This window comes from Buteo buteo, chromosome 5 (genome assembly GCF_964188355.1).
Source record: "Buteo buteo chromosome 5, bButBut1.hap1.1, whole genome shotgun sequence".
NCBI classification, from domain to species: domain Eukaryota; kingdom Metazoa; phylum Chordata; class Aves; order Accipitriformes; family Accipitridae; genus Buteo; species Buteo buteo.
The window spans coordinates 54667877-54692989 of record NC_134175.1 but is presented as its reverse complement, the minus strand read 5'-3'; the positions used below and the strand labels follow the sequence as shown (position 1 = coordinate 54692989).

Sequence of the window (25113 nt, the reverse complement as noted above, 5' to 3'; positions counted from 1 at the left end):
TTGCTTTCTCGGTGCGACAAGGGAAAGCCTCGGGCCACCCAGTAAAGATATCAACTAAAACTAGGATAGATCCTTCTTTTCAAGGCAATTCTATAAAATCAATTTGCTAATATTCTCCTAAAAAAATTTCCTTCTTTAATAATCCCAAAGATGATCGTATTACTGATTCGGGGATAATTTTATATATAAATTTCACATCCGCTTATAATTGTTTAAGCAATCTTTGTCATATTTCGCTTTCTGTTCCCCAGTATACTTTGTGATGTTCAGCTCGGGCAACTTCTCTTATTTTTGTGGGTGGGACTCTTATTTGACCTGTCGGTGTTACAGCCTATCCTGTTTCATTTTGTTAGCCTGCCATCTAATAATTAATTCTTCATCTTTTTCATTATACATTGGAGTTTCTTTAGGCAACTTTATACTTTTCTCTGGAACTAGTGCTAGGATGCCTTTTTCTGCAGCCTCTTTAGCAGCTTTATCAGCCAGTCGGTTACCTGCGTTCGGACCGGTCTTACCTAACTGATGTGCTTTACAGTGCATTATCGTGACTGCTGTTGGTTTTTGAATGGTTTCTAACAATTTCGGTATTTGTTCTGCGTGCTGAATGGTGGTTCCTTGCGCAGGTAACAGTCCTCTTTCTCTCCGTATCGCTCCATGTGCGCGTACTGCTCCAAAAGCATACTTTGAGTCTGTCCAAGTGTTGACTCGCTTTCCTTGACTTAGTTCCAGAGCTCGAATAAGAGCTATCAATTCAGCCTTTTGGGCAGATATCGTCGAAGGCAAAGTTGGCAACGCAATTACCTCCTCAGTAGTTATTGTCTATCTTGATAAACGTTTTCCTTCACAGATGGAACCGCTTCCGTCGGCATATAGTTCCCAATCCGTTTCTTCTAGCGGCACATCTCAGAGATCCAGTCGGCTGGAGTAAACTCTTTCGATTGTCTGCAAGCAGTCACGTTCCAGTTCTCCTTTAACTTGATCAGTTGTGGAAAACGCAACAGGGTTAACGGTGGTAGTAGTTTTTAGGTAAACATCATCTTGTTCCAGCAACACCACTTGGTATTTCAGCATCCTGCTAGGGGATAACCAATGTCCCCCTTTCTGTTTTAGCACAACCGTTATCATATGGGAAACGTACAGTAATCCTTTGTCCTCAGGTTAAACTTACGAGCTTCCTGGATCAGTAGCACAGTTGCAGCGACGGCTCTCGGACGACCAGAGCATCCCAGACTCACATTACCTAATCGCTTCGAGAAGTAGGCCACAGCTCGCCCACTTGGCCCTAAATATTGGGCCAGGATACCCAGAGCTATACCTCTTCTTTCACAAGCAAAAAGTTCAAGTGTCTTTGTGAGATCTGGCAGGCCTAGGGCTGGCACCCCTATTACAGCCTGTTTCAATTCTTGGAAAGTAGCTTTCTGGGCATCGGTCCAATCCATTGTTTGAGGTTTTGAGCTGCTCCTATAAAGGTCAGGCCAGCAAGCCACAATTTATCATCTACAGGTGACACCACTCGACCATTCCCGGAAATGCTCGTCATTAATTTTTTTCGTCTTAGGTTCGGGGAGACGACAAATTGCCTCTTTTCTCTCAGTTCCCAATTGTCTCTGCCCTTTTAGGATTTTAAAACTCATTTACATAAGTTTCTTCTTTCTGGGTTATTTGGTTTTTTTCTTTTGACGCTCGATATCCACTGATTCCCCAAAAGTTCAAAAAGTTAATAGTTAACTTTGTGCATTGTTCTTCCGTCTCGGCTACAATTAACAGATCATCCATATATTCCGGCAAGATTTCTTGATTACTTTCTTTCTTCCAAATCTCTAAGTCTCGTGCCAATTGATTTCCAAAAACGGTAAGACTATTCTTAAAGCCTTGAGGCAAGACTGTCGACGTATATTGTGTTTTTCTCCCAGTCTCAGGATTTTCCCATTCCAAAGCAAAAACCTCTTGACTATTGGGATCCAAGGGAATACGGAAAAAGGCATCTTTTCGGTCTAACACTGTGAACCATTCTTGTTTCTCCGTTAGGGTCGTTAACAAAGTATAAGGATTTGCTACTACCGGATGAATATCTTGTACTATTTGATTTATTGCTCTGAGGAGGTCTTGAACTAATCTATCATCTTTTTCATTAGCCTTTTAACAGGCAAGATCGGGGTGTTATATCTGGATTCACATTCTATTAACAATTTGTATCTTAAAAATTTTTGTATTACCATTACTAACCCTTTCTGACTTTCCGGTTTTAGGGGGTATTGTTTAATTCTTACCGGATTCCATCCTGGCTTTAAATCAACTCTCACGGGTTCTGCTTTTCGGATTTACCGGGAACTTCCCAGTCCAGACGATTGGAATTACAGCATTAGACTTTGACTGGTATAATCTTCTGCTGTCGGTAACCATCCTGTTAACAACAAAGCCACTGCTTCGATACGTTTAGTTTCTGGAATTAAAATTTTAATCTCTCCATTTTTAAATTTAATTTCTGCCTCTAAGTTCTCAAATAGATCTCTCCTTAACAGGAGTTTAGGAGAATTTGGCACATACAAAAACTGCTGAGTGACCCGTTGCTTTCCTAATTTCATTGTTAAAGACTTAAAGAAGGGTCTAGTTTCTCGTTCACCTGTTGCACCGACACCACCAATTTCTTCAAAACTTAACTCTCCCTCTAAGGTATTTAAAGCTGAAAAGGTGACTCTAGTGTCAATGCAAATTCAATTTTCTGTTCTCCCAGTTTAGCTGTAACCAGAGGTTCTGCTGGGAGACTCCCTTCCGGTCCCCGTCAGATACGTTCACTTAAAAAGAACAAATCTACATGTGGCACTTTATTCCAGTTACTCTCTCTCCTACAAAACGACAGTAATTGCAATATAGTATTGTAACTCAAAGTTCTGTTCGTTTACCATTTTTCCTGCAACTCACCCCAACGTGCCAATAAACATCCCGACGCTGATGTTTTTGGTATCTTTTCATCAGCAGTTCCATTTCCTGCACTCTTATTCTTAAACAATTTTGCTAATGCCATTATACTTCTATACATTCAAATACCAACTACCAAACAAATGCAAATGACAATCGTCCCAAATAATACACAAAGTCCAACCCAGCAATAGCTTTCGCTTATGACTTACGGGCAGACGCCTAGGCTTCCACTGCAGACGGGGACCCTCCAAGCCCCAACCCTGCGAAGCTTTCGCCACGCCTCACAGGCAGGCTTTCCAAACAAATTCCAAAGCAGCGGCGCCTCACCTTTTTTCCAGGGAACGCTGCGAGGAGCTTTGCGAGTCGAGGGTGACGGTTCTCCCCGAGAATACCTCGGTGCCGGCCGGAGTTCGATCGACACTCGATCTCGTCCAGTCTCACTCGCAAGGTCCCATCTGGGTCGCCAAAACCGTTACCAAAATCCAGAATAAAACTCCTTAACACCAACGTGAAGTTAAGAAGCGGGCACTTTGTTTATCGCAGCGCTGGGGACACGGGGGATCGCTCCTCCAAAGGCGTGCCCCACTTAGTATCAAAATCCACCAGTTTTCACAGACTTTTTCTGTCAGGTCATTGTTACCTAAGCTCCTTCTGTAAAAATGCATACTATGCTCGTTCTTAAATTTAACCTTTATAATGATCGGTCCTTTGATTATATAACCTTATCAATATTCTTATTTAAAAACAATCATTGGTCAGTTACACTTAGCTCTGCTGACTGGCATCTTCGATACTCAAATCGAGATGGGAAGGGTAAGGGGGTTTCCAAGCAGCAAACTGGTGTCCACGACAGTTTCCTTGGTTTCCTGAAACAGAACGTAGAAAAGCCAGTAACTTCCTGGTGAGGTTTCTAGGGTTAGCTCTTTCAAACTTTAACAATGTTAAGGTTCCTAGAGTCACGCGTAACACAGTTCCTAAAGTTTCTATGGCTACGTTTCAAACTTGACAATCCTATACGTTATGCTTCACAATTTTACTTCTTAATCAAACCTAACTCTTCTATGTGATTAAATTTTGATTTCTTTACCAGAATACTTGCAACAGACGGAGCCCAGCAGGAACAGGGGGGGCACGGCCCGACCCCCCCAGCGCCTCACCTCCTCCTCCTCCCCTGGGCTCCCTCACGGCCCCTCGCCCCGTGCAGAGGGAGCGCAAACGCAGCCCGGAGGGCAAAGAGGACGGACGGCCAGCGTTTATTCAGTCAGTCGCGTGCCCATCGAGTCCCGCCAGCGAGTCTGCTCTGGGGCTCGGGGCGCCCCCCGGCGCTCCCCCTGCCCCTCAGACACCTCTGATAGCCTATTTCCATACATTCTGTATGGCACCTCTAAATATTGGTATGGTTTTAATATTTTGTACCAGCTGTGGAAACTGGTTTGCTGCTAGGTGACTGCAAAAGTGAGATTTGGTAAATAATTATTAGAAATCTTATACTAACACTACCATTGAAACAATAGACAAAAGTATAGCCAAGCAATCGACTAGCAGAGGTAGGTACTCCTAAGTTTTGCAGTTCTTTGCTCTTATGACTAGATGTTCCTGGACGCTAGATGAGAACAATGCTGAAACTGACCACACGTGATTGAAACTGCGTTAAGCTTCAAGATCAAAGAACAAGGACAAGAATAAAGACTTCAAGGACAGCCAGCAAGAACTTCAAATGGGTCGGTGGTCGCAAAAGCAGCCCTTCGACTCAAATGGATCCTTCATTGCGCGTGATCGGATGTAGGCAGTACTATGATAATCGGTTGCCATCGTTTTTACGTATATGTATTCTAATCTGATTAACATGCAATTACTTATTCTATATAACCTGTTTGTGCTAAAGCGGTGGCATGCACGCTAGGTGGAACTATCCCCCGTGCATCCAGCGCTGCAATGAAGAATGCCTGCTTTCTAAAACTCCAAAACGAGTCTTAGGGAGTTTCTTCGACCGGCTTTTCAGTATCAGAGGTACAAGGGAGGAAGGAAAAAGAAACAAAAGAAAAAAGAAAAAAACCAGGCAGCGGTGTGGGAAAGAGAGGGGACCAGGGGAGGGGCAGGGAGGGACCAGAACGCAGAAGAGGGGAGTCAGGGCCCCGAGGGCCCGGGGCTCACCACAGCTCTTGTTCTTGGCGCTGCCAGGAGAATTTGCCAGTTGAGACGCTTCTTTCCGCTCCTCTCCCGCTCCCCTCCTCTTCTGTAACTCCGGCGGCACGGCCGTCCTCCCCCTAGGAGAACACGCGCCTCGTAGGTCTTGCAAGACGAGGCTTCCCAGGCACGGAGCCTCGCTCGCTCGCTCGCACACTACGTGGCCGTACCGCGCCGTCGGTGCTGCATACGGACCCCGCGGACTACAAAGAGGGATCCTTCCACCCGCGGAGAGGCAGGCTCTCTCTTGCCTGCAGCGGGAGGCAGCTGCCGGCCGGCCGGCCTTCCATTTCTTCTTCTCTACCTTTCTGTGGCCTCTCCAGCTTCAGCCGCAGCAGCTCCTGCCCGCAGCCGGTAAGCGCCCCGCCTGTCCCCTCGTGCTCCCGCGCCGCGAGGAGAGGGAGGCCAGGCAGAGACAGCCCGTGCCAGCTTTCCTTGCCGGCGGCGTTTCCTTACCGGGAGGAAGCAACGAGCGCGGCGGCACCTCCCGCCGGTGCCGCGTTGCCGTTACCGTCGGACGGCCCGTGCAGGACCGGGGCAGCCCCGCGCACTCGCAGCCTCCGGGCTGCAGTACCGAACATTGGTCGCGGGGTGGCAGCGGCGAGCGCTTGGCACAACGCGCCAGCGCGCATGCGCGGCACCCCAGCTGCAGTACCGAACTCTGTTCAATAGGTGGCGGAAGAGAGCGCTGGAGAAACGCGCCGCTACCGCGCATGCGCGGCTCCCGAGCCGCTGTACCGCGTTTTGGTTGCCAGGCAACAGCAGGAGGGCGGCAAAGGCCGCCACCGCGCATGCGCGGCTCCCGAACGCCAGTGCGGCGTTTCGGTTGCCAGGCAACAGCAGGAGCGCCGTAAACCGCGCAGCCGCGCATGCGCGGTGGCCGAGGCGTCGTGTCGCGCTTTGGTTGCCAGGCAACAGCGGCGAGCGCCGTAAATGGCGCACCGCGCATGCGCGGTTGCCGAGCTGCCGTAACGCGCTCTGGTTGCCGGGCAACGGCACGAGCGCCGTAAACCGCGTCGCCGCGCATGCGCGGTGGCCGAGGCGTCGTGTCGCGCTTTGGTTGCCAGGCAACAGCGGCGAGCGCCGTAAAAGGCGTATCGCGCATGCGTAGTTCCGAGCTGCCTTAAAGCGTTTTGATTGCTAGGCAACAATAGGAGCGCCGTAAACCGGGCCCTCGCGCATGCGCCCTTGTCGAGGCGTCATGTCGCGCTTCGGTTGCCAGGCAACAGCGACCAGCACCGTAAAAGTCGAAGCACGCTTGCGCAGTTGCCTAGCGGCCGTAAAGCGTTTTGGTTGCTAGGCGACAGCAGGAGCGCCGTAAACCGCGCCGTCGCGCATGCGCGGTGGCCGAGGCGCCGTGTCGCGCTTTGGTTGCCAGGTAACAGCGGCGAGCGCCGCAAAAGGCGCATTGCGCATGCGCCTTTACCGAGCTGACGTATCTCGTTTTGGTTGCTAGGAAATAGCAGGAGCGCCGTAAACCGCGGCTCCGCGCATGCGCTGTTGCCGAAACGCCGTTCGCGCATGGTTGCTAGGCAACAGCGGCGTGCTCCGTACAGCTCGCCATCGCGCATGCGCAGCTCCCGAACTGCCGTACCGCGTTTTGGTTGCCAGGCAACTCGGGAGAGCCATAAACTGCTCCCTGTTGTAGCATGCATGAACCTACGTACAGGTCGCTTCTCCCGTCCAGACCCAGAAACCGCTCCAGAGTGCAGGTCCGCGATCCCCAGCACCGGCCCGGGGGGCCCTGGCAGCACCGCCACGGGCCTGCAGTTCAGCTCCGGTCGTGCCCGAGCCTCGCCGCTGCCACCACGTACAGCCCCGCTGCTCTCCGGCACCGCGCTGTGCTGCCCGTATGGCCCCGAACCGCTCCAACCCTTTCAGACTCTGCCGCCCCTCACCTCCCCACCCCGGACCATCGGCTTTGACCCGGGCACGTCCCAACGCACCCCGGACTACCACGGCTCCCAGCGCTCTGGCCGCTTCGCACCGCTCCGGTGTGGCTCCACGGTGGCGCCGGCCCCTCATCCCTGCCCCCTGCAGCTCCGGTATCGCTGCCTGCCGCACAGCTCCACGCCGGTTCTCCCGTCGGGCTCCCCGCTGTCTGAACCCGCCACCCAAGCACAAAGCGCCCACCCACGCTCACCCACTTTACAGTTGCAGCCGTAGTTCTGGCGCCAGCCAGCGATGTGCAGCTGCCCCCCCGGGGGCAACACGCTCGTCCGTCCCCAGTTGCAGCCTGGCCCATCGGCCCCTTGGTTCACAGGTGCAGCCCATCAGGAACTCGGGGCTGTAGCCATTATCTCCCATCAGGGAAAGCTGGGCCTCCCAGGGCAGCAGGAGCGTGGGCTGGCTCCCGAGAACAGCTTGCTGAAAGCTAAAGAGAGTGCCCTGGAGTGCGCAAATGGGAAGGAGGAGAGGTAGTATTAAGCGGACAAGAGAACAAATGGAGAGCCCAGCAGTGCAACAAAAAGGGGGGGGGGAGGGAGAAACACCATAGGGTGATGGGGCAAATGGATGGCTCTGGGAGCGAGGAAAGGCAAATGGAGGACCTTGGCACACACCAAAGGGCTCCTAGCGCATGCAAGGGAGGCTCAGAGGGCCCAAGGGGAAGTCAGCTATCATTGTGCAAACTCCATCTCCCACCCCTGCCGGCAAAGGCACCCCCCCTTGCCACCAGAAACACCAGGGACATCTTGGGATGCTGATGGCAAACCCAGAGGCAACCTTAGGGCACAGCACTGGAGGAACCCTGGCTGCTTGCAGGATGATGCAAGGCGTTTCTAACACCTGAGTGTCGATGGCACTGCGAGAAAAATCCCCTGCAGCCCTAGCCCTGTAAACAGCACTGGGCTTGTCCTGGAACATTGAAGAACCTTTAAGTGGTCCAAGAGCCCTTGGGACTGGTCCCCAGTCTCTCAGACATGATGTGTAACCTCCTCCCTGGAGCACTGCGTTGAGGCACTTTTTACAGAGCGCAAAGGGACACGGTATAGCAGTCATGATCATGACCTGTCAGGGTTACCTGACCTGCAGGTGTGTAAAGATCATGACCATGGGGTTCTCAGGATTCTGCAATACACAAGGACATGGATGTCTGGGTTTCTGAGAATTTATTACAAATTACTACAAAACTACTATTAAACCCAAATATATATATGTATATAAATTAGTATGTATAGTGGGTGTATATATATACACAGACTACAAGTCACTACAAAATTACCACTAGGAAAGCAAGTATATATATTACAAGAGTAAAGCAAATATATGTGTATTACATGATAGTACAGAATTCCAAATAGTGAACCAAGTACATATTTATAAACCTTTACCTATGTGCATGCCTATAAATATATTATGTGAGGTATGACTGGTATGACACTCGCCAAACGGCTCTAGGAGCGAGGCTAATTGACAACAGAAAAGTCTCACTTCAAAGATGGTCTGTATCGTGGAGTCTGGAGCCAGCCATGCGTCCCTGGAGAGGGTCCAGTCGATTTCACGCAAGGAAGCTCAGGCAGAGAACCTCATTTTGGGTAGGTAGCAAGTTACTTTTTATAACTTTCTGGTGCAGATACGTAAGTGGGTGTAGGACATTAGTTCCTGGAATAGTTGTTGCTGACTCCTGTTGTCCTAGACAGTCAGTTCATTATCACAGTTTCTTTGTCCTGCACCCATCAAGTTTTTTTTTGTCCCGCCGACTACTAGTCATCAAAGATGTTTCAGCTGAACTTATCAGGGGCATCTTGGGAGGATATCTTTCTTTGTCAGTATGTCTACTGGGTCACCTTTGTGGCAGCTCCATCATATGGGCATGACTTGAAAGAATAAAACAATCATTTATTAACTAATGCACATAAATTACACCCAGGAATGAGTGTATCACATGGCTTGGTGCCAGCATGGTCCCCCTTCTCCTGTGACACCTGAGGAGCCATTCCACTGTTCATCAGTCCAGTAGGGAAGGATCGCCTCTTGCTCCTGCCCTTGATGAGGCAAGAAACTTAGGTAGCTATCAAACCCATGCCCTTTTTCCTTCAGGGATAGGATTCAGCTCTGGTATTTGAGAGGAAAAGCCCTGATTTCACCTGTCTGTCTGTACTTCTGCCCTACCTCTGAAATAAAGCCCTGCAAGAAATTTTCATAGCTCTCAGCTCACTCATCACCTTAGCAGTCTGACTTTGTGTGAGGTGGCTGTACCATTTCAAATCCAGACCCTAGATGAGAGCACAGAGCTGAACCCTTGTTGGCACAGGAGAAGGTTACAAACCACACAGAAGGGTTCACAGTCTAGTGTTTTGAGTTCAGACTATACAGTTTATTATCATAGGATTTAGACATTTCCATTTTTTTAAGTCATCAATCCTGAATCTAAGTTCTAAGCTTAAAACGGTTGTTGGCGATTTAGAGTTTATGGATGATGATAGATTTTTAAACTCTGATGTGTGATCAATAAATGCATAAACTATAAACCCTGACAAATACTGCGCCTCACAAAAGAAAGTATAGCCTCTGAGTAAGCAAACCTCAGCTACAAACTCTAAAATATAAACCATAAGTGAAAGACTCTGAACTCTCAGTTTCAAGTAAGAAACACCAAAGCACATACAAGCAGGAAAACAGTAAAGAGAACCTGAGGAATTTTTTGCCCACAGCTTTAAAAGTTTCCAAGGAAGACATGCAGCAGAATGCACTCCAACTGAACCTACCTGCAACACCGCAAACCCTAATTCATCTGCATTAGGGACAATTAAGATAATTTTGGGGGGACCTCCCAGCTCCACAGACAAACATGCAGAGCCAATCACACTTATTACCAGCAACCAGCCTTTCCTTAAGGAAAGCAGAACCTACTGAGAGACAAAGAAACATCTGTAACAACTGGTAATTTTCCTCCTGCAGTCATGAACAGCACCTCAAAAACCCCTTCCTCCAGCCAGTAAATCCAACCCTCAAGACTAACTAGAAAATGCCTCACAGAGTAGCCAGAATAAGGGTGGAACACTGCAGGTGGGGAAATGTTTTTTGTTTGTTGTTGGCTGAGTTTTTTTATTATGTAGAACAGATGTTTTTTACCATGCTACTCACATGATGAGTATTTGTAGACCAAGCTACCCAACTACTTGGCACATCAGTGAGATTTGCACTGCCTCTGGCACACACATCACTCACCTAAAGCCTGCAGCTTCAGCCTTATAATGCTCTCTGTATCTCTGGCCACTAGAATATCATCCATAAGACCACACCTTTTCTTTATTCTCTGGAAACAGCTTTTCTAACATTTTTTGAACGTGACCATGTGTTACTGCAAGTGTGTTATGAAACCCCTGCAGTACCTGAGTAAAGGTGTTTGTCTCTAAACATACAAGCAAACCTGTAGACTGGTTCTTCAGTTAGTGTGAAGGCAAAGAAACAGATCTGTAACTGAAAATCACTTGTTCTGTTCTTGTAACTTACCAATACTCTCAAAGTATGCTTGCTGCAATAGGAGCCATCATCTGGGTGAACTTGCCTATCTGGTGGTAATTCACCATCATTTGCCAAGGTTTTCTATCGGCCTTCCTAACAAGCCAAAATGGAGAATTATATGGGCTTAATTACTTGCAAAGCACCTCATTCTAAATATTCTTTAACCATTTAACAGTAGCAGCTTCTTTAGGATATAGGTATTATTTAAACAGATGAACTGAGGGTCTCCAGCCACACATTTCTGGAAGGCACTCACAGAAACACAGCAGAAGGGGCTTTCACGACATCTTGGCAGCCTGAGAAAGGACACCTGTGCAAGTATTGGGGAACGAAGCTCAGAGCAGTCAGGTCAGCAGAGAAAACACGCTTGAATGAAGCAGCCCTTAGCAGTCCAAAGTCCCTGTCCTCCTACCCTTTTTCTCCACCTCAGAAAGACCAAATCACAATAGGAACTTGGGACCCTCTATCAGGACACCAGGCAATGCAAAATCAGCATCAAGTCATCACAGAGTACCTGACTCTACAAAGGAATGTGCCACAAGTTTAGCAAGCCCTCACAGGAGATGCAACAAACCCGTGAGCTGCCTGTCCTGCCCCATCCGCCCTCCCAGTCCCTTCATTCATCATGGACACCGTTATATTGACAGTGGGGGAAAAAATTTTGCACTTGTGGTACTGATTTTCACTCACAGTGTACAAAACTACTTGCTTTCCATTAGCTGTATAATCATTATGTTTATACAAATATTTTATCTCTATAGTGTATTATCTTCATAGTTAAAATCATGCATGCACTAACATGACTGAGGGATTGGGGCATCATATGAGGAGAGGCTGAAAGAGCTGAAATTGCTTAGCCTCGTGTAGAGAAGGCTCGGGGGGGGGTGAGGTGGGGGGGGGTGGTGTGGGTGAATCCTATCAATGTACATCAGTACCTGATGGGAGAAGTATAGAAGATGGAACCAGACTCTTCTCAGTGGTGCCCAGCAACAGAAGAAAAGACAATGGACACAATGTGACATACAGGAAATGCCACTTAAACATGAAAAAATCTTTTTTTTTTTACTGTGAGCATAGTTAAACAGTGGAACAGGTTATCCAGAGAAGCTGCAGATTTTCCACCCTTGCAGATATTAAAAACCTGACTGGGCATGGTCCTGAGCAACCTGCTCCACTTGACAGCTTTAAGCAGTATGTGTGTATGGCAGTGGTGGTGATGTTTTGACTCATGATCCTGAACACCCTCAACCATTCTGTCATTCGATGAACTGGAGGGCTCTAAGGCATTCCAAAGGAGCAATGGAGGGGTCCTGAAGAGTTTGAAGGGCAGATGGAGGATCCTCGCGGCAAACAGAAGGCTCTGGGGCGTGCAGAAGGGCAACAGTGGGACATATGACAGAAAGGCAAATAGAGAGGTAATAAGGGAATCGGAAGTTACCAGAGGAGCAGAAGGCCCTGGTGCAAGGAGGGCAGATGAGTCATGAGAAGACAGGGTGGCAAATCAACAGGTCCTGGAGGAACTAGATGACAATCAGCGGGATCTAGGGAACACTGAAATGGAAGGATCCTGAAAGGGATCCAAGGACCAATGAGAGGGGGTCCTGAGGGAACTAGAAAACAAAAAGCGGGGGAATCCTGATGGGAGTGACAGCATGTGAAGGTGTCCTGAGGATATCAGAGCACAAGCAAAGGTCTCTGGGCTGCAACAGAGGCCAAGAAAAGGGCTCTTTGGGAGACTATAAGGACAATGAAGTAGCCCTGAGGGAGTCTGAATTCTAATGGAGGGCTGAGGCACGTAATGGAGGCCACAATGAGAATGTATTGGATAGTGTGATACCTGAGCATGATGTAAATGGTATGGAATAAGGGGTGGAGAATGTGCTGGTTTTGGCTGCAATAGAGTTAAGGATTTGTGCTGAAAACAGTGTTGCTAATGCCGAGATGTTTTCGTTACTGCTGAGCAGTGCTTACACATTCAAGGACATCTGAAGGGACTGATGGGCCAATAGAGGGCTCTGCAATGCACTGGAAGGCAAACACAGGGAGCCTGAGGGGAAAGGGTGGCAAACGGGGCGGTCCCAAGTCAACTAGAAGGCAATTCTTTGTGTTTACCCACTTCCACGTTTGGTGGTAATCAAGGGCACAACTCGGGAACTCCTTCAGCCAGCCTCGGCTGACAATTCTTCTCGAGTGCTCGGACTGCAGAAAAAGCCAAGACTGCAAGTCATTTTCTGGGACATAGAAATACATTGCAATCTTCTATCCAATTCCATTCTCAAGCCACCGACCTATCGCAGACACACAAAGTTACATACATATGCAGAAAACCAACAACAAAGCCTGCACTCACTTCCTTTACTAGAGGTCCCAAGATTTCAACATTGCACCAGTTGTACCACATAGCTATCAAGCACACACAGTGACATATAGGGAACACCCCCCTTCATTGTCCAAACAAGAAGCACGCACAATTCCACACACATAACCCACCTGACTCTAGAATGGAATAGTTCAGTTGGGAAGCAGCCTCCAACAATCATCTAGTCCAACTGCCTGAAAAGAGATACCATAGCTAGAATTAAACCCCTACCCTTCCAACTCCAGTACTACCTTATTACATGCTAGATGACCCAGAACTCCAGGCTTTTCTGTTCTTCTGAGCACATTAAGCTCACTGAAAGCTGACACTGCTCATCCTTTGCTGTTCCAGCATCTTTGTAGATCTCCTATGTAAGACACTTGTCCAAAGAGAGTGGTATCAAGCCTGAAGTCACTTCCTCATAACGAAAGAGTGGCAGAAAAGCCAGAACCATGGCCAGGTTTGGGAAAAGCCTAACAATGCACAAGATGAAGGGCATTTGAAACAATACAGCTCAGTGCAGCACAAGCAACCTGGAAGATGAGGTGGCACACAACAAAATAATAGTATACACACAGTAGCAAAAGTCAGAATTGTGATGTGGAAAAACATACTCTCTCCCTCACCCTCAACACAGAAGCAGCTGCAGAACCCCAGGATGGATGCCTGCAAGCACCTCCATCTGAGGGTGCCAAGGATATCTGAGAGACCCGCAGCCCTAAGGACTCACAATGGCACTGAGTAACACCTCTGGGCCCTGTGAACCCCACAGCTCTCAACCGGCCCCAGTATGAGATGAGGCACTCAACTCTGCAGCTTATTCCCATCAGCATGAGGCCACCCACACCTGGATCTGCCATCACTGGCCTCAGTGGGGAGATGTGGGACCACCACTGAGGATCAGGTACATCTGGGAACAGCTAGAACCAGCAACAAGCTGTGGCCATTCCCTGTGTCCCTAAACCCCCGGAAAAAACATGGTGCAGGCATAAGACAGCACCAGCAGACAAGACAAATGCATGCTTGCACAGACGCTTGCATGAACACATATATGCTTTGTGCTGACACAAATACACTTGCATGGACCCGCAAGAGCTTGCACAGACAGACACTCCCATGGACAGAGATCTCACAGCACAGGTATATGGAAGACAACAAATCCTGGCTGCTCCCAGCCTCTACCCTTCCATAGCTCGGGGAGGTCTGGGTTGCAAGGCAGAGCTCTCCTCTGGGAGGCAGCTGGGACTCGCAGTAGCATTCTTCCCAGCTGACACCTTCAAACCCTCTGCTCTTCCCTGATTCCACAATATTCCCTCATGTCACTCCTTCATTCACACTGGAGCTCAACAAGGCTGCAGGACAACAAAGTGACAATTCACCTGAACCAAATTTGTACATGGAACTGCAGCTACTTAAATTGCTCACCTTCATGGAATGCTATTTATTTGGATGGAGGCAAGAAAAAAAATTTTTAAAATATCCTTCAATTCATCAATTTTTTAGGCTATCAGAGCTCACACTTGTAACTCTAAATGTATTGAGTGCATATGAAATACTGTCTGCTTCACTGTATATGATGTTTTATTAAGCTATACCAACTAACTCAGAAGGGATTAAACACTGAACTTTTATTACAAACCTGAATTCACTTTCTTCAGAAGTGAGTTAGAAATATTTTCACGTATGCCTGGACCTTCACTTTTCAAATGAATGTCTGAAAGAGAGCTGTATTTCAACTAACTCCTGGAATGATACTTCTGAGTGTTGGCACTGAATACCAATGACTAAGGTTACCAGAATGAGCACAGAAATGTGCAATTTCCTTAGCGTTCCATTTTCTTTCAAGTCTTACAGATGACAGGCCATCTCATGTAATGCTAGCAAAGTTAACTCTTAAAATCACATGAGTTCATTTCAGCTGTTAAGGCACATCCTTTCTTCTGCACAAGTTAGTTTTACATACTGTAACAACAAACTAAACTCAAGGTATTTCAACACACTGCACTCTTTGCAGATACATTGTTACTGTAGTAATTAAAAAAGCTAACATAAATATTTATAGCAAATACAATTCCAATACATATATGACAATTTATTGTACCACCATTCATATAAAGCATTTCAATCCAAAATGGTCAGAAACAATCTTAAATATCTGCATAAGAATTTACAAACATTAGTAAAGATATACCACAGACTATAGCTTTCTAAGTTTTCAAGTGTAAGTTCTGGTAGATATCCATGTTTAAATGAAATGGACAATACCAGTAGAGATGCATACCTCTATTGTCTTTATTTATAAAGAAGTGACAACACTAGAAAACACATTGATAACCAGTGCTTTGAACAGTGAAGGTGGGATCTAAAAAAGTCTAATTAAACTAAACAACCTTAAGTCTTTATCAAGTTGCATATCTGCCAGGAATGCTGAAATGCAAGAGTTTACACCTGCAATATTCCATAATGGAACAGCCACATAATATCAAATATAATCTCCAATTCCCAAACCAGCACATAAAAAAGCCATCACTAAGTATTAGAAGACCACTGCAAGTTCTTATTGCTTTTTGAGTTAAATAATAATCTTCAAATAAACCAAAACCCAAACAATCTCTACAGTATCTTGCTCATCCTCCTGTTCATTCATTAACACTGGAAGCAATCAGTTATTATATGATGTGGCAGCAGAGGCATTTAAAAAAATCCAAACAAAACCTATTTAAGTACATGGACATTCCCACCCTCCCTGCCCACCCTCACCCTGAAGCCCACTATAACCACTTAGTGCCAGTAGAGGAGCAAAACTCGATAGACAAAACCAGAAATCTGACTACAGTAAGAAGGAAACATAAAGGGAGATAATAGCTTCCTTGAATATTCAAAATCTGATGTCTTCCAAAACAAAGCACATCATCCTCATAATTTAAAAAGGGAAGTTGCTTTATGTGTATCTAACCCTCACACATGCTGAGTAGTTCTCAAGTCCGCTGAGTTCCACTGTGCAGCAGTTGATTTTGAATTCAACAATGCTTCAAAAACTACAGTAATATTCAATGCGCTTTTTACTAAGGAGAGGAAAAAAAATGCATGTTGAAGTTGTTCTTGCCAGTTCAACAATTGTGCAGCAATTCCATTTATCTCTTGCAGTATGAAAGTTCGACTCGCATCAGTCTTCAGAATCATCCTCAGAAGCTGTTGGAACAACACAGTATAATCAGAAGCTTTGACAAAGGTCTGTGAAATTAGACCACTTTAAGATGAGTAGTAGAAATAAAGGTAATTTTATAGTATTAAATAGCACATTGTAATACCCACCCAAACCTTGTGTAATTACATAGCTTAATTTTTAAATGCACCTCATATCTGAAAAACATACCATTTCCAAATCAAAACTTTACATTACAAAATGCAGTGTCCTCCTGCTGTTCTTCCTCAAAATAAAAGGAAGAAAACTTAATTACGCCAGAGATTCAACTTTTACGTAGTGTTTACAGTGGCTAATTCCAACAGTAGTCAGAGGAGAATATATTCAATCCATGACAGCAGCACCCAACACAAGGGAAAGAAATGACTCACAAAGTTAACAATTTGGATACTATAATATCTAGAAAGGTTCAGCAGTCTAAACAAACAGAAGGGCTCTTAAATTTTTATACACACACATATAGATATGTTGCTTAATCCAATTAAGTCAGGCCTACTTGGAAGCAGCTCTTGTCTCTATCCCCATTCTTTCAGCACATGCAAAATGAACATAAAGCCCATATACGAATAGGATTTTGTTGTTGCAAGGTGAATGAAAAGACAAAGACACACTTGTCAACTATAATAAAAGAAGTCAGTACACACATCTACAATAGGGTTGTAAAGCATTAGCTTGTCCATAACAGAAATTTAATCTGTCCTCTTAAGCAAACTCTGTAGTCAAGAAAGCATTTACACTTGAGTAACTTGTTCCATCTCTGAATGCAGAAAGAAGCAAGGTCTGTCTCCTCACTTCTCCAGTTCTTAGAAGAGAAATGTAACTAAAGTAGCACCAGTAACAAACCTAAAACTCAGTATTCGTCACCTGCAAGTCAGATAAAGCCCAATTCAAATATAGATTAAATTACCGTGTAAAATGGCACTCATTAATTTTTACTCTAATAAGGATGCACATAACTTCAGAATAAATTCTGAACTCAAGTCCACCTCTGTCTGCTCCAAACGCAGAAATAATCATCTGTTCCTTGAGCTAAAACTTACACACACACACAACATTCCTTATCATATTCCAGATACATCCTATGCACTGAAAATTCATAAACAAACTTTATTGATAGACATTCACATGCACACTAGGAAAAAAAAAAAAAAAAAGGTAGATCAACTATCCTTCTACTGCCTGTTCATCATGCCCAGAAATAATACTTAGACTTAGATTCGGGATATATTTACCAGAAATCAACATATATTTTTAAATTTAAGCATACTGAAGAAGCAATTAGGTGAAAAGTAGGCTAGTCCTTTGCCAAAATTGGCACAGCTAAATTTCATTCTTCAAGTGGATAGGTCTGATCAAGGAATACACACAATCAAAAACTGTGTGTGGATCGAAAAAAAGAAAGGGGAGAAGAGGGCAAAAAAAGAAAGGGGAGAAGAGGGCAAAAAAAGAAAGGGGAGAAGAGGGCAAAAAAAGAAAGGGGAGAAGAGGGCAAAAAAAGAAAGGGGAGAAGAGGGCAAAAAAAGAAAGGGGAGAAGAGGGCAAAAAAAGAAAGGGGAGAAGAGGGCAAAAAAAGAAAGGGGAGAAGAGGGCAAAAAAAGAAAGGGGAGAAGAGGGCAAAAAAAGAAAGGGGAGAAGAGGAAATGGCAAGAGGAAATGGCAACAGATGTATGGTAATTTAAGTGCAGTGAAATTCAACTTTAAATATTTCTTTTCTACTAGGACTCATGTAAAAGGCTACAACCTGAAGGTTACCACCAAATCCATAACGATGTACTACTAGAATTACAATAACCAAACCGTAAATAGTGAGGAATCTTGTTATCACTTGCAGAAAACACTTCTGTGGTCTAAACAACCCTATGCTGTTGGGAAATTAATCATGGAGAATTAAAATCAGTTCCCTCTCGGAATAATTCTACTGATAATGGAAAAAGCACTGCTGGGTAAAAGTCAAATTTTCAGTATTTAAGTTCTGTATTATGAATCTTGGCAAGGAGGATTGTACTCATTTAACTTTGAGTTGACCTAATGGGAGGGGAGGGGAAGAGGGGAAGCACCTACTTTCAATATCTTCCATATGTGCCTGAAGAGTTCTTGCAAGGTTAATAAACTAGAAACAAGGCAGAGAGAAAGTAGTTTAAAAGTTGCAAAGTTATCTGCAGAAATTTGCAACAAGTTAGCAAAGTTCTCTTCACTTTTTCTTCACTTTTTACATCCCAAAGCTTCATCCCAGATGTCGGTTATCCTAACCCATTTGCCCAACTTACAAAAATCTGTGCAAAACTTAATACAAATCCCCACACATTAGACTTCAAATTGCTATTGCACAGTTATTTCAGCTTCCACTGTATGTCAAATGTTTCTGGTAGCAGTTAGTGGCATCACCTTCATGTTCTACAGTCTGTAAAACACATCAATTTTGAAAGTAGCACACATAAACAAGTGCCAGTTTTATGAAAACCATTCCTAGAAATTGCAATGCAGAAAAACGTAATCTGTAAGGACTGCATTAGTTGGATCCATTTCATTTACTTCACTATTAATATGACAAACCAGAGCCCTCTGACTGAATAAGGTTAATAAAAAATGCATAAATACACTTAAGATTTTAACTGTAAATAAAAAGCGGGAGCAGGATTACTATCAGGCAATGGTGGCAGTTTAATGTTGGAAGTACATGGTATCAAAACCCAAAGCCAAAATCCCCAGGAATACAAGTTCCTTAGGCAACTTTGAAGGTCTCAGCCGAGCGTTGTTTTGTCAATGACAATCTACATCACTGTTTCAGTGATAGTTCAGATGTTTAAGATACAGCAAAAATGAAACGAGAAGGTAATGCTACAGTTTCCATAGCTCAGCTGTACGCTCAGCATCAAAACACGCATCAGTGCTCTCACTGGTTTAAAATGCAGTGTCACACAACTGCGTAATGCCGCCTCTGATGAAAAACCAGTAAAAACATCTTATTTCTGCAATACACTCAAGCTAATAACCTGTACTGGATACTTGCTACTATTAGATTATATGTCTTTTATATCTCTACACTTGTAGCAGAGAAAACTGGATATTTCGTTTGTGGATCATGGAATACAAGCTCTACATTAGATGTGTACAGAAAAGAGGACCACTGTTCTAATACAGTAAGAGATTAGAGCACAGTCCTGCCTCTACCCAAGGGCCTAGTACATTCTAGCAATCATCCCAATAAGCATTCGATAAAGTTAATATTGTCAATTCTTTGTATCTAATTAAAAAAAAAAATAATCAGCTTTTCAGGAGCTCCATTGACGAAGAGCACTAATTCATTATCTAGTATCAAATAAACGTGTAGAATATAGGATTTCGGAATGAGTCACTGCAGAAATAACTTTGTACAATGATCTCTTACTGGTAAAATGTGTACTGACTGTACTTCTAAGCCAAGCCATTTAAGTATCAAGAATCCAGTCAAATACAACTAATAAGAGTTTTGACTAATGCCACAAAATCAGACTATAGCTAGGCAGTTTCAGAATGTAATATTCAAGTACATATTTAGGCGCAATCCAGCAGACAAGCATTGCAAGGTCTAGACCTTTGCAATGTAGACTGGCATAATGAGAAAAATTAATCAAATAAGATAGTCCAACATTCTCAACTGCATTTTTTGTACAGAGGGAGGTTAACCTTCCAGTTTTGCTTAAATTCACAATAATCATGACAACATATGTGCAAAGCAATGAATTACCAACAACCTTGACAAAAATAATTTTGCAAAGTAGTACCTTCAGTTTCAAATCAAACATGGTGTTACTGCATTGACAAACCCAGACCATTTTAGACCTAGATTTGTTAAATAAGCATGCTTCTTGGGTATCTAGCTCCTAGGTTGCTCAAGGTAACAATCTAGTTCCAAGTTCTCTGTACGAGCAATTCCTGCCATAAAATCACTGCATACTTACTCTGACACGTGTGCTGGCCTCACTTGCAGTTCCTAGCATATCAGAAAAGCGCTGCTCGCATAAGTGTAACAACACTACAAGGTAGAGACCAGAGCTGATAAATTCATAGTCTGCCTTAAAGGAGATCAAAAGAAACATTCAGAATGTCAGTGATATGTCTGCATATACAACTCAAGAAGTAGAACAAGAATCAAATTTTACTACAAACATTATATATTTGATCTCTATTTGTTGCAAGAGAATTAGGGAAATGTAATACTAAAAAACTTGAATTACTGAAAAGCTATTTGTACTTCTGGTTCTTCCCACCCAGACCAGATCTAACATGTTATCCTTGAAGATAAACAGAAAGAGTTCTACAAAGAAAATCTCAGTCAGCATGATCAGTTCACAGGAAGGAATCTGAAAATCAGAATATTACACCACTGGGGAAAATAAACAACGTACTTTGCTGGTTTCTTTTCAGTGGTCCCAATGCTTTACAGAAAATCAAAATAAAGGGAAATATTGTAAGAACTCTATGATGTTATAAATATTTTGAGAAATTATCTTCCCTTCTAAGATAAAGAAAAACTTTCAAAACACTACTGCTGATCATCTAGAGTCAATTCTTTAAGAAGTTTCAAAGCTCTTATTTCTATCAAAGTAGTGACAGTAACCAACAATCAGTAGTGCTAAAACATAAAATGATGGCACTCTCGAGAGAGACACAGAGTCTGGCCCAAGTGACAGGAACTAGAGTACTAGAGTAAGAGCTTACTCCAAATAATAAAATTAGAGGTTGATGTTTGGCTGCAAAACTGGCACTCATTTCTATTTTCTTTCGACTTCTGAGGTAGGCAAATTTCAGTAGTCTTTCTATATTCACACAATACAACCCAGAGAAGGAAAACCCTCTGAATAAAGTTCATTAAAATAACACCAGCTTTTTGTTATTTGTTCATCTTTAAATGCTACACAATCCAGTAGTTCTAAAATAATGTATTTTACATAAAGAGAGTAATAGTAATGGGCCTTTAATTATTTTTAATTTAGGATAGGACTTGAAGGAGCAGCAGGAAGCTGTAAGAAAAGAGATTAGTTTCCACCACTCTAATGAAACATAGAAAAGTTTTTAATGCCATGTTTAAACCAACTGCTTAAGTGTGTTAAAAAACAGCTAAGACAATTCATGACTTAATGTGAAATTCAATCTAATCATACTACTATTCCCACTGCAGCTATGTAGCAGAGACACTGGACTGCAAAGCTAGATGACAGATCTGCAACTAAAAAAAGGATAAGAGATATATTACACTTACTGAAAGCTCAGCTATAGGAAACACAGCAGGGAGATAGAATTTGTCTGAATACTGAGGAGAAAAATCTGTTCCATGTTGACATTACTTTACGTGCATAACATTCCTTCTGAAAAGGAGATGCATTTTCCTTCTGTAAAGAAGAGCGCCCTCCCAGCACTAAACCAACACTTACCAAATTAGGCAAAATATACTAACTTGTTCATTTGCATGTGCCCTATAGAGTTCATGAATGTCAAAGTCTTCCAGATTCAGATGTAACTTCTCCTTGCACAGTTCACAAGTTGTTACTGCTTCCAAAGAAGAACCTGGTGGGGAGGGGCAGGGAGAAAGTCAGTGTCAAGTTGCAACAATCTATAACATAGGGCACAATTATACAAGCATCACAAACTGTAACTAATTTTTGGCTTTATTTTGCAGGGCAAGGTTAGAAGAAAAGAAAGCCTCTAATTGGAATGTAGTGACTATCGGCTACTGTCAGAATTTAAATGCTATAGAATGTTTATTCTCCATCCAGCTCCACATATTTTGCCTCATGTTCACTCTGGACACCATATGCCTCTTACTGAAAGTCTGGCATAAAATCGCTGCTTGGGCTGTTTGAATTCTACAGTGCAATCCAAATATACACAGAAGTAATAATAAATGTACTGGAATAGCTTAAAGTTATTGGCAGAGTAACATTTTGTCTTAAAGTACTAGGTTTAAAACAAGCTGCTCCATAAGCAACAAGATGAACAAAGCAAGTTTATGGTGGATATATGTCTTGCATAGTTAAATACTTCTAATTTCTCCTACAGGCTGAGGCTTCTAATACATCCCTACTCTGATGTGTGTTCTCCAACACTGACTGAAAAAGTAAACAGATGCTAGCACATTCCTTTGGTAAAAAGTATTCCATGGTCTTGACATCTTCTACCGAGCCACCTATTTTTAAGTCTTAAAAATACTACAGATAACTTAGTTATAAACTGGTCAATCAATTTATTACAAAAACATTTGTACGGTGTGCAATTTCTGAAGTGTTTCTTAAAAAAGTTCTATATGCACTTTGAAGTAGTTTTTCGAACAACCAGTTTTAACTGCCTTGAACAGGAGTTAGTATCTTAAAAACAAACAAACAAAGATTTAAGTATAGTTACAACAGAAAAATATTTTTGGATTTTCAAATTCCTATCACTCTGCTCCAGTCAGCCTGGCTATAAAAGTCTTAAAAACTAGAACCACATGCACAAGGAAGGGTGGGAAACAAACTCACCCAAACTGGTAGAGTAGCTCTAAAGCTACACTTCTGTAATGTTATATTTTGACTAATGTCTTAGTAGACAATCCCAAAAATATAATTCTCTGAATGACAAATACAATTCTTGGAACTACTCACATGAGAAGCTGCACAGACAAACAACAAGCCTGGAAGTGCCACACTGCTGTTTATCCCCAACTGCTCATTTTTCAAATAAATACCTTAATATTAGTAGGAGTAATCCTCCTAATGTAACTGGAAGTCTACCTTGATCTAGATTCTGCTTTACCTGAATTAATCTTGGACTGCAGCCACTTTTTCATGCACTCCTGGTGAACATACTGCAGACTTCCAGTGCATTTGCATGGCTCTATTAAAAGGTTGTCAGAACTTGCAGAGGACATCTGACAGATTCTGCATAAGTCACCCTCTTCATCTTCAGAATCTTCTAAAAGCAAGCTGAATAGGAAGGAGTATCAACAAATGTTGTGATGCATTTAAGACTTTTAATAATGACAATTCCATTCATCAAACTGTTCTCAAACCTACATGGATTAAAACAAGTTTCTCTAAAGACAAAAGCGTGAACACAGGTGACAGAGGAACGAGTTGCCGCCTTCTCTGAAGGAAAGTTTCCTTTTAACGTCATGGTTACAGAAAAACCTCTCATGTTAAGTCAGGTACATTTTATTATCTCCAAAGAACATACTAATTTACCTCTCTTTAATTTTCTGGAGTCTTTCTGGATCTCTTGAAGGTGGTATTTTAGACTTGCCACTTTCTTGTCCATCAGACTGATTCCAGCCAGAGGGAATAATATCTACAGTTATCATAAGATTGTCAGACAGACTGCTTCCTAATGTTGGAGGCACTGCAAAGCGAAAGAGAGAAGCAGGCAGAATTCCAGAACTTCTTCTACTGTGGGCTGAATCTGGTGGGGAGGCAGTAGCTGTAGGAATACCAGATACTGCAGGTGTTGGTGGTCTGCTAACAGAAGCCCGAGGAGGGCTATCTGATGCTTCAAGAGAGGTCTCCTCACCTGACTCTCTTCTTCTGAAGACATGTTGTGATCTGGCAGTTGTATCAGAGGTAGAGATCCTTGCGGATTCGTCTCTTCCTTCTCTTCTTCTTCTGGAGAAGAGAGGTGTACATCTGTTCCTCAAAGATGATGATAACCAGGATCCTGTGCTCCTACTTTCAGAGTCTGGTCTGTAACTCTCCCCATCTGAATCAGAGTTATGATTTTGTGAAACTCCTGATAAACCCCATCTTCGTCTAAGAAAACTAAATCCCTGAGAAGCTTCAGATGTCTGAAGTCCTGGAACTTCCGGAGTTGCAGCTCCATTACTGCTCGACAGAGTTGATGCTTGAACTCTTGGGACCACCGTTGACTCTTCAGAGCCTAATGATCTTGTATGCAATGAGTCTTGGTTAGACCTTCGAGAGAAAAATGTAGATGACATACTAGATGCTAAACGAGACAGCAGCTGTCTGGTTGTGCGCCTCCCTTCACTGTCAGCTACAGGCTCATTCAGTGACCTCTGAGAAGATAAAACCCTTTCAGAACCACTTGAGGAAGGAGTTTCATCTCTAATGGCAGTAAGAGAAAACGCTGGCTGCATGCTTCTCTGGGGAGATTCCAATTCATTTCTCCTTTGTCTTGAAGAATAGCTGGATCTTGAAGAGCTCATGTTAGAGTCTCTGTTGAAAAAAGATGGCTGACGATCAGAAGACAACTGGCGGTTCATGGATGCATTCAGCCTCAAAGTGCTTAATGAGTTCTCTTTTGGTCTTGCTCCCTCTGCATACGAAGAGGCAGGCCTGTCTTGAAGATCTGTTGCAGAAAAGCAGAGGAAAATACTATGACAAGATGTGCTCTGATTGTTACATTCCAGATGGATAACTCTAAAGTGTAAATGCAAAAGTTCAGGATTTGTGATCCTTACTCAAAATTGCTTCAAATTTGGCAGGTAGATTCCAGAGCAATGTTAGGTTTAAATTTACTTACCAGAATTCTAAAGTGGAACTGAAACCTAGACTGGTTTCAGTCTGGTAAATCCATTTGGATTTACAGCCCCAAATCTTCAAATTTTCAAGGTATGCCTCTTTTTCTTATATGCGAATATGAAAATTCTGACCATCTGTCAGAAGTTACATAAGAACAGCATATGAATCAAAAACGGCAAACTATATACAATACTGTTTATAACTTAAAGGTCCATTCTGTCTATGGACTGAAAAAAGACGGGTTAATCAAAATTTCAGCAACGTAGCAGACACCAGAGCACCTGAAACAAATGCATGGATAAAGCCAAGTATATTCCCCATCTATTAGAACTACCTACCCTTATTCTTCTCATCATAAGAGCATTGACAGCTGCAGTTACAAACACTACTTAAAGGTAACATAAAATTATTGACTTTGGATAACAGAAATTGAATAGTACCTAAATTAGATGTGTATCTTACTGTAATAATGTTTTAAACCA

General features: G+C 43.5%; 1 protein-coding gene across 5 annotated transcripts in view; it reads right to left on the bottom strand.

The window, feature by feature from the left end:
• Positions 1–15014: 15014 nt before the first annotated feature.
• MARCHF7 (membrane associated ring-CH-type finger 7) overlaps positions 15015–25113 on the bottom strand; it is a 29696-nt gene continuing 19597 nt past the window's right edge. For 3 of the 5 annotated variants that reach the window (XM_075029170.1, XM_075029171.1, XM_075029172.1), the window contains 5 exons: positions 23342–24458; positions 22914–23083; positions 21580–21689; positions 20084–20197; positions 15015–16129 (listed from right to left, as the gene is read on the bottom strand). In XM_075029170.1, the coding sequence (XP_074885271.1) occupies positions 15896–16129; positions 20084–20197; positions 21580–21689; positions 22914–23083; positions 23342–24458 (1745 nt within the window). In that variant the 3' untranslated portion in view covers positions 15015–15895. Of the gene's footprint in view, positions 16130–18203; positions 18253–20083; positions 20198–21579; positions 21690–22913; positions 23084–23341; positions 24459–25113 lie in introns of all 5 variants that reach the window. The other 2 variants (XM_075029168.1, XM_075029169.1) reach the window with 2 other exon arrangements.